Here is a 10374-nt window from a genome sequence, read left to right as displayed (position 1 = left end):
AAACCTCCAGATGGTCGAAAAATCCCTGGTTTATGCCCTAGATCCAATAGGGGAAAACATTGGGCACGAGACTGTCGCTCACTGGCCCACAAGGATGGGACACCACTGTCAGGGAACTCCTCCCGGGGCCTTCCCCGGCCCCAACAAACAATAGGGGCGATGTCTGTGTATCCTCCTCAAATGATCAATCAGACATTAACCAGAAACAAAAACGTACAATATCCTAGCTCTCCAGAGCAACACCAGGAAGCGCAGGACTGGAGCTCAGTACCTCCGCCCAATATGTATTAACTCCTGAAATGGGTCCTCAGGCCCTCTCTACAGGCATCTATGGACCTTTACCCAAGGGTTTGATGGGACTATTATTGGGAAAAAGTAGTGTCACCATGAAGGGTTTAACTATTATGCCAGGAGTCATAGATTCTGACTACGAAGGAGAAATAAAAATCATGGCACAAACTATTAAAAATATAATAACTATTTCTCCTGGTGATAAAATTGCACAATTGCTACTTTTGCCTGGAAAGAACGTCCAGAAATGAAATGAACCATTAATGGAAAGGTTTTTTCAGGTTTGTTAGACACGGGAGCTGATGTCTCTGTTATGACGCAGATACACTGGCCTAAACATCAGCCCGTTAGTCCTACTATTACAGAACTTCAAGGACTAGGACAAAGTTCTTCTCCTGTGCAAAGTAGTCAGTTATTATTATGGCAAGATAGTGAGGGCCATTCAGGATACTTCCAGCCTTATGTTTTGCCTGGGCTGCCTTTAAACCTCTGGGGCCGAGATATATTAAAAGAAATGGGAGTATTACTTTATAGTCCAAACTCTCAAGTCTCTAATATGATGTTGGATCAAGGATTTCTTCCCACAAAAGGGCTGGGAACAAATCAACAAGGAACTGTCTATCCTATTGATGTGAAAATAAAAAATGATAGACAAGGTTTGGGTTTTTCTTAGGGGCCTTGGATTCTCCTCCACTCACTGCTGATCCAATTACTTGGCTGACTGATGACCCTGTATGGGTGGACCAATGGCCCCTCACTAAGGACAGATTAGAGGCTGCAGAGTAGTTAGTTATAGAACAATTAAAGTTAGGACACTTAAAGTCTTCCAATAGTCCTTGGAATACTCCTATTTTTATTATCAAGAAAAAATCTGGAAAATATAGGTTATTACAGGATCTAAGAGCTGTTAATAAAACTATGCTAATAATGGGAGCTCTTCAACCAGGCCTACCCTCTCCAACAGCCATACCACACAATTACCATCTTTTAATTGTAGATTTAAAAGATTGTCTTTTCACTATTCCTTTGTTTCCTGAAGATAGAAAACATTTTGCTTTTAGCTTGCCTTCCTTAAATTTTAAGGAACCCATGAGGAGATTTCAATGGAAAGTATTGCCTCAGGGTATGGCAAATAGTCCTACATTATGCCAAAAATATGTGGCTCAGGCCTTGACTCCTGCGAGAAAAAGGTTTCCAACGTTATATCGCATACATTATATGGATGATATACTTTTAGCCACTGATAATATTTCTTTATTAGAGACTGCTTTTCAATTTTTACAACAATCCTTACAATCATTTGGCTTGGTCATTGCCTCAGAAAAAATTCAAAGACAATCTCCATTTTTATATTTGGGAAAATATATTGATAACACTACTATTAGGCCTCAAAAACTGCAAATTCGAGTTGATAATTTAAAAACATTAGATGATTTTCAAAAACTACTTGGAGATATTAATTGGCTAAGGCCTTCCTTAAAACTTACTACTGCTCAATTACAGCCTTTGTTAGATATTCTTAAAGGTGACTCAGATCCTCCTTCTTCACGCTCTATGACTCCAGAAGGATTTCAAGCTTTACAAATAGTTAATAGAGCTATCAGCTCTGCACAATTAACTCGAATACATACTCACCTGCCAATTTCTTTAATTGTTTGTCCAACACCTCATGTACCTACAGCTGTTTTATGACAAACTGTTGGGATTATTGAATGGATTCATATGAAAACTACACCCTCTAAAGTTATTAGCCCTTATTATGAACTTATTAGTAATTTAATAATGCAAGGGAGAACTAGATGCTTACAACATATAGGAATAGAATCTTCTCAAATTATTATCCCTTATTCAGTTAGTCAGCAAAATTGGCATTTTCAACATAGTAATGAATGGGGACTTGCTCTTGCAGGATTTCCAGGAAACCTAGAATGTTATTATCCTGCTGATAATTCAATTTAGTAAAAATAATCTTTACATTTTTCCTTCTGTAATCCAACAACACCCTATTCCACATGTACCTTTGGTTTTTCCCAGCGGGTCCTCCTCAGGAATGGCTATTGTACTCATTGACGACGGGACAAAATTGACTGAACAAACTCCATTGACTTCAGCTCAGCGTGTTGAACTACATGCTGTCATTATGGCTTTTGAGCATTTTCCTTCTGTGTCTCTTAATCTGTTTTCTGATAGTAAATACCTTATTGATCTATTACTTCTTTTGGAAACTGCTACTGTAGGACATACTAATGACCCTGAATTATCATCCTCTTTTCGTTTAAAGAGGGAATCCAGCTTATTCGTTCCCACGATGGTCCTGTTGCAGCTCTACATAACCGTGCTCATTATAACTTGCCTGGTCCATTGTCTAAACAATGCGACTGCAGGTGTTTTAACTTGATCTAAACGTAATCTTTATCCTGTGCATTTTCCTCCCAAAAATAAAGTTAAAGTTACTCTTCCTCCTCAATCTCTTTTCCCTAAAGCAGGACATATCCCAATTTACCGTACTCCTCCTTTCCGTTCGTCATGCTATCAAGAATGGCTAATGTATTGCATTCGCTACTTGCGTACTGTAAATAAACATGGTTTATATCCAGGACGCCCTTGCGTTACGGTGAGTTATGATCAAACTCCTTTACGAGCAGCACAGCACTCCCATGCTTTACATCATCAGTCAGCTACCACCTTACGCAAACAATTTTCCCTTGCTCATGAAGCCGCCCGACAAATTGTTAAGCAATGCCCACAGTGCTTACCTCACCTTCCTGTTCCACATCATGGTGTTAATCCTCGTGGATTATTACCTCGTCATTTATGGCAAATGGATGTTACTCACATCCCCTCTTTTGGAAATCACGGTTTGTTCATGTCACTATTGATACTTATTCTGGTTTTCTCTGTGCTACAGCACAGACCGGAGAGGCTACCAAACATGTTATTACTCATTTATTACATTGTTTTGCATTTATGAATATTCCTAAAATTATTAAAACAGATAATGGGCCCGCTCACACTAGTGCTGCTCTTGCAACATTTTGTAGCTCATTACAAATTACCCATATTACAGGCATTCCATATAACCCTCAAGGACACGGTATTATAGAACGTGCAAATAGATCTTTAAAGCTAATGATTGAAAAAATAAAAGAGGGGGAATTATACAGAACAACACCACATAACCTTATAAATCATGCTTTGTTTATTTTAAATTTTCTCACCGTTGATAAATTTGGCCATTCTGCAGGGGAGAGGTTGATGGCTAGCAAATAGATGGCTCGCCACAGCTCACAACAAGTTTAGAAGTTGAAGAAGCTCTGCAACTCTCACGAAAATTTGACAGTGTTGATTCAGAGAAAGAAGAAGAAGGAGAGGCGATCAGATGGCAGCATTAAAATTGAGGATGCGTTTAGCTTGTCATGCAAAGTATACATGGATTTGTGTTACTCCTTATAAGTATAATGAAAGTAAAAATGCATCTGCTGAGTGTTTGGTCAGATAATAATATTAGTCTTGATCTTAAAAAGTTAAATGCTGAAATTCAGGATATGCAAAATGCACATCTTGACATTTCGCCAGAAGATGTAAGTCAAACTTTACTGGATCATTAAAGTGGTTAAACCCTCAGTCTTGGATTACTGGAGGGTTGTCAGGATTTATTACCCTGGCCATAATTTGCCTATTATTGATAATAATCTTCTCATGTCTGTTTCGTATCCTCATGCAACAATATACTACTCTCGGCACTAAGCTTCATGGAATTATTTTGCAACAAAAATTAAAAAATAAAAAAGGGGGACCTGTGGGAAACGTTCAGCCTTGAGAGCCAGCTGCGGACATGCCAGGCATGCCGCCGCTGCTCGAAGGGACTGTGCCTACTTGTTCCCCTCCTTGTTCCATTCCACGGGAGATAATCCACCAGGGCCCAGGGATCAGAAAGAATGGAAACTGAGACGAGCAAAGCTGTCTCCCCCCTGCACACGCAGGTTATTCTGCATGATTCTGGGCTTATGGGTTTCCTCCCAGAGAAGTTAATCTTGAAGCCGAGACAGTCGCTAGATGATGTAAACCACCATCTGACAACCAACCTCCCTTTTTCTAGCCTATATAATCTGCAACTGTGGCATAATAAAATTTGTCTTGCAACCATCAGTTGTCTTGGTCCTTCTGACCTCATTCGTCGGTGCTACTACAGTTCCTTACCCCTTCCCTTCTGACCCTGGGCGGTGAAATCCTCTTTCTACGGCAGGTCCGTGGCATAAAGTGGCCCCCTTGTCCCGAAAACGCCCTCCTAGAACACAGAAAGGGAAATATTAATTCTGCATCTCCCCTGCTTTCTCTGGCCACAGTACTTTACCCTCCTCAAATTTACCTGACTCTCACTTTCCCCTGAGCTTCTCTTACGCCGCAGAAATCGAAAAAAGCCCCTTGGAGGAAAACACACACACTTAGTGTTACATGTCATTTTTCATCTCTCGCACAACGTGTTATCTCTGGTCTTATTAGGACTAAACGGGTACCTCAGTCCATAATCACAATGAGCAAAATCACCACAGACCCGGGATCTTGAAATTCATTCCATGCATGCTGGCCTTCCAGTTCTGTGTCTGTCCAAAATGGACCCCCAGCGTCTCCGGGGAGACCGTTGCATGTGGCTTAGCATGGAGTATAGGCAGGATTTTCAGCCCCGTTCACCTTTCCTGGCCCTTGGCCAAGTGCCCTCGTGCGATGAAAACACTGCATGACGGCGCTGGGCAGAAACACGTTACTCTCTAGATGCGCTTCACGCCAGTCCGCTTCGGACTTGGTCGCACATGCAGCCTTTGCTGGGGGTGTGGGTGTGGGGAGAAGGTGCTTTTACTGTCCTGGATGCTCTATCCTGTAAGTTGAATCACACCAAGTAAACACGTGAACCCAACGAGCAAAGTTATCTATAGCTCTGACTTTCACGCTGCAGGGTGTCACTGAGGGGTCAGTGAATTGTGGAATCAGTTTAAAGGCCATGACCAGCAGGGAAGCACAAAATACTCTTTTTGAATACAAATAGAATAGAACAAAAATCAGAGTGCCCAATAAGTGTGTTTCAGAAACTACTACTGTCCATACAGTATGTGTCTACTGAATCGTGACATAAAATCTAGCTCACAGCCCAAGCACACTGGGATCAGTAGAGAAGTCCTCAGTGGAAAGGGACCATCTTCTTTTTGATAATCACTAGCAGTATGACCATGTGACAAGATATTTTCCCTTTCTCTTTCTCCAGTTCCTTATTATAAAAGGAAGAGAAAAACTACTGTCTAAAGTTTCTCCCAGTTAAAATTCTATGAGGTTTGGATAAAGGGAATAGAGCGTAGGGGCCTGAAAAACAGTAGGATGAGAAGGGAAGTTTTCTTGCCACTTTACAGAAGGGACTCATATGTTCTACCTTTCGCCAGCTTTGAGTGAGGCCAGCCCCTAAATCCCCAACCATATGGGCCTCCCGACCCCAGAGCCTCCTAGAAGGCCTCTGGTCTGGCCTGATGCCTAGGAACTAGGCATCAGGCCAGCAGGAACAGGTACAACCAAAACCCCTCCCCGTCCACCCTCTTTCCTTAAAGGACTAGTGAAAGCAGATGAATCTGTGCCAGTCTGGTTCTAACTCAGCTTGAGCTGGGGAGCTAATTCTGCTGATAGATAAATTAGGGTAAACCATTAGGGTAATTAAACATTCTTGTAGCCTTTGGTGAGGAAATGGAAACAGATGAGTTCTACGTTCTCCTCTAGTTGTAAAATTCTGCTTTCAGAGACCAATATTTACCTTCTGCTGCTTTTTCTATCTTCGTCTTTTGCGATTCTGTGAGAATAAGTCTGTTTTCAAAGAAAACATGATCATGATTAGCCATTACAACTATTTCCAAATCCTTATTCAATCCTTTTTACTTTAAATCTTATCTACCCAGTGAGATGATAACCTTTTAAGGCAAGGAATTCTACCCTGTTTAAAAATCCTTTGACTCTTCCACAGCACCTAACTTAGGGTCTTGCATGCAGCCGGCGATATATTTTATTTAATGTTTTAGATAACGTTCAACAGATAATTCCTAATAAAAACTCTTAGAAGTAGGAAAAGAAAATAAAAGTATCCAGCAGAAACCTAAGCTTTGTTTTAAAGTCAAGAACAAGAGTAGGATGCCCCTGATTACTGCTACTATTGATCATTGTGGAGGAGGTCTTAATCAGTAAGATAAGAAAAACGAAGTATTGGAAAGGAAGAGACAAACATATTTGCATATGAAATGAGGGACCTAAAAAGACCAAAAGAATCAACCGAAATTTTACTGGAAGTAACATGAGGAAGATGGCTCCATACAAAATCAAGAGATCAACATATAAGCCTCAATAGCTTTCCCATATAACACAAATAACTAACTAAAAAACAGAAGAAACATCCCATTTACAATATCCATAAAAATAAATTAAGTACCTAGGAATAAACTTAACCAAAAATGTGTAAGACCTACCTATGTGATGAAAATATTAAAACTTTTCTGAAGGACATTAAGAAGAAGTACTCACATGGCATGAGATACCATCCTCCTAGAATGTTGTAAAGAGGTCAATTCTCCTCAAATTAACCTACAAATTCAATGCAATCCATTTATATCTAAAATAATTTTTAAATAAAACCTAGCCAGTTGACACTTGGTAGAGAATATATGTAAGTATAGTTATGAAATGTATGAAAAAGAAGGTCAAAGAGTAGGACTTTGCCCTACCAGATATAAAATATGTTATAGAGCAACTAGAATTAAGCAGTGTGATACTGGTACTGGTACAGGACAAGATAACTGGATCACAGAATAGAGTCCAGATGAAGAGAGTATATTAGACCAGGAAAGAAAGAATAAACCATTCAGTGAAAGATTTGAAAACAACTAGATCTTCATGTAGGGGGAAAAAGTTAGATCCCTTACCTCAACCACACTAAAAAAGAAATACAACAAATTCTAGACAGATTATAAAAGTAGTTGAAGAAAATATTAGAGATGATTTTTACGTCATGAGGTGACAAAGGCCTGGCTAACAAAACCCACCCCACATGAGCCATGAGGAGAGGATGGGCAGATATGGTGGCAGACTGTCAACACACCTCCTACTCTTCACAGCCCTTGCCCCCTTTTCCCCTAGACTGTTTGTCTTCTTCTTGTTGACGCATAAAACTCTTGGGAGTTCCCTGGTGGTCCAGTGGTTAGGGCTTGGCTCTTTCACTGCTGTGGCCCAAGGTTCAATCCCTGGTCAGGGAACTAAGATCCCGCAAGCTGCACAGCATGGCCAAAGCCCACCACCTCCAAACAAACAAACAACTCTTCATAGTAAAGAAATACTGGCTTTCATTGAATTTCAGGGTTTCAAATCTTTCCAGTGTTTTTGTCTCTAAGGAGACACGACAAAAGAGTGGAGTAGGGAGCACAAGCTTTGCAGTCGCGTGAAACTGGCTTCTGCTTTTGGTTTGGCCACTGGGCCCTCACACTGATCTCCTTCATCTATGAAGGAGGGATAGTAATATCATCCTCACAGGACTGTGGGCATTAAATCAGACAATATATGGAAAACTCTTCAACTTACGCTTGGCATGAATCAGTGCTAAGCTGGTGTCACAGACAAGATGGTGGAATGTATCAAAGGCTCTGCTTGTGGCATCAGGCTCTGAAGGCTCTTTCCCACCATAAGATTATAAAAATATTGCTTTTCTTTTCTTCTAATACCTTTATGTGGTCTTTTTTCACATTTATGGAAATATGTTTATTTAAGATGAAAAATGGGGATCTGCTATTATTGACCCCCCAACGAGTTAGGCAGCTATTCTATCACCATTTATTCATTTTCTTCCAGTGACTGGAATATTAAAACATGACATTTCAAAAGTCTTAACAACACATGGGTCTATTGCTGGACTCTGTGCTACTTCAAATAAATATTCGGCTGCATTATTCCTCACTGTGGAATTGACATAATGCCTCATCTCTCTTCCGTTGAACCCCATTATTGTCTACCATAGGAAGAACACTGCATGGCCCCTGTCCTCAAAAAGCTTATCATATAAGTGGGGAGAGGAAATAACGGTTAGGACTCCTCGCTTTCACTGCCAAGGGTACAGGTTCAATCCCTACTTGGGGAACAAAGATCCCGCAGGCCAAAACAAAACAAAACAAAACAAATGCAAGGTTAAACTACCTAGAAGTTAAAAACAATAAAAAGGGGACTTTCCAGAAATTCTAAAAAAGCAAAAGGCCATATGCCACCTGGAGATGTAGAGGGTACAGTCTGGGCAATGGCCAATGACTAGCAAGCTGATCCCATGCCAGTCCCCAGCCTCCTGGCTCAGAAATCATACTCTTCCTCACCAAGAGAGAACTCACATCTTCCTGTTGTGGCGGTCGCACTTTATCAATATCACAGGATTGATCAAAAATCAGAATGCCAAATTATTACTTGACAATGAGAAATACATCTGTTCTACACACAGGGCATCCGTGTCTACACAATGAGAGAATTACCTTCTGTGGAGACAGGCCTCCGTAGCACACTAAAGCACAGTCATACAATCGAAGGCTACTTGGTGAGAACAGAATTAGAAAAGGAATCAGCTGAATCCAGAATTTAATGGGAAAGCCTGAGGTAGCTGGATCCGTCCATCTCCTCAACAGGTACGGCCTGGCTAGTGGGCCTGACTCTTCAGTTATGCTGTCTAAGGTGCCATCTCTACTCTCAGGCAATGTGAGGATGGGCACTGCCCATGTTGGTCTCTCCTCACCTTTTCTATGCTTTCACTACTGGCCAACCCTCCTGCAGATAGACACATTTCTCTTTAGAAGTTAGTACATCATGTCAGGTTGTATTCAAGTCTGATAGGGCTGCAAGCCATTGGTCCTTACGCATCTCTGCTCAGCTCCATGACGTGCTAACTTTGGTGTTTCTCTCTTGGGGGGCTGCCTTTTTAAAAACTGCTTACCACTTTTGTGAGTTCTGAGGGGAGGGACTGCTTTGCTATGGCCCCTAAGAAATGGTGACAAACCTCACAGGACTAGGATCAGGAGGGCTGCAGTATTCAGGGAAGGCTTTACGAAGAAAGATATCTGAACTTGAGTTGGCTTTTCAGAGATTCATAGGACTCCCACAGGCAAAGCAAAATAAAGGAATTTTAGACGGGCAAAGGCACAGACAAAAGTGGGAATGGGTATGGTGTAACGAGCGTATAGTGAGGTGCTGCTTTGGCTGGAATGGAGGGAGGCCGTTACAAGAGAAAAGGTCAATAAAGCAGGTTGGATTCGCAGGGTAGAATCAAGATTGTCAGCTTATTAAAACCACTCTCTTAATGTTAGCAACTGCCTGTGGGGAAAAGTAATAAACCACTGTGTAACTGAACAAAAGGTAGACAGGCTACCTCCAGGAATAGGCTACTATAAATATGACATACTTTAGGGCAGCCTGCTGCAGGATTTTACTTGCAGTGGTTTAATGGAACCTATCTACACAATTCCTAATACACCGGAGAAGAAAGATGCTAAGTAAACCTAAGGAATTGATAATATCACACTTTTATCTTTTAGGAATGTCCTTTTACCGCTCCCAGGGTGACTAATAGCTCCACGACTTTGGAGATCGTATACCTCTCATCATTTCAGCCAACAAGGAAAGAAATCAAAAGTAGAATGAGAGTGACTGGTGAGTACATCAAATCAGCATCGTTTTTTGAGTTGAAGGAATTTTACTATCATGTCAACTCTGGCCTTCTTATAAACTTAACTTGTCAAAATAGTCCAATGGCTTGTTATCATGGATCCAATTCCATAGAGATTTCCTGGGAGTGCAGTTCCTTTAAAAATCCTGTGGGGACTTCCCTGGTGGCGCAGTGATTAAGAATCCGCCTGCCAGCGCAGGGGACACGGGTTCGATCCCTGGTCTGGGAAGGTCCCACATGCTGCGGAGCAACTAAGTCCGTGCGCCACAACTCCTGAGCCTACGCGCCAAGAGCCCGTATTCCACAACAAGAGAAGCCACCTCAATGAGAAGCCCGTGCACCACAATGAAGCCCCAACGCAGCCA

General features: G+C 41.4%; 1 protein-coding gene across 2 annotated transcripts in view; it reads right to left on the bottom strand.

Annotated features, from left to right (window-relative positions):
- Positions 1-1815: 1815 nt before the first annotated feature.
- LOC112404072 (leucine-rich repeat-containing protein 37A3-like) overlaps positions 1816-10374 on the bottom strand; it is a 13022-nt gene continuing 4463 nt past the window's right edge. The window contains exons 3-6 of one of the 2 annotated variants that reach the window (XM_024751886.1): positions 6086-6135; positions 4661-4715; positions 4492-4579; positions 1816-3605 (exon numbers count right to left, since the gene is read on the bottom strand). In XM_024751886.1, the coding sequence (XP_024607654.1) occupies positions 4529-4579; positions 4661-4715; positions 6086-6135 (156 nt within the window). In that variant the 3' untranslated portion in view covers positions 1816-3605; positions 4492-4528. Of the gene's footprint in view, positions 3606-4491; positions 4580-4660; positions 5168-6085; positions 6136-10374 lie in introns of those variants that run through there. The other variant, XM_024751887.1, reaches the window with a different exon arrangement.

The sequence above is a fragment of the Neophocaena asiaeorientalis genome, unplaced genomic scaffold, assembly GCF_003031525.2.
Source record: "Neophocaena asiaeorientalis asiaeorientalis breed wild unplaced genomic scaffold, Neophocaena_asiaeorientalis_V1.1 scaffold101, whole genome shotgun sequence".
Lineage (NCBI taxonomy): Eukaryota > Metazoa > Chordata > Mammalia > Artiodactyla > Phocoenidae > Neophocaena > Neophocaena asiaeorientalis.
Note: the sequence above shows the minus strand (reverse complement) of the source record. Positions and strands in the feature narration are given on the sequence as shown.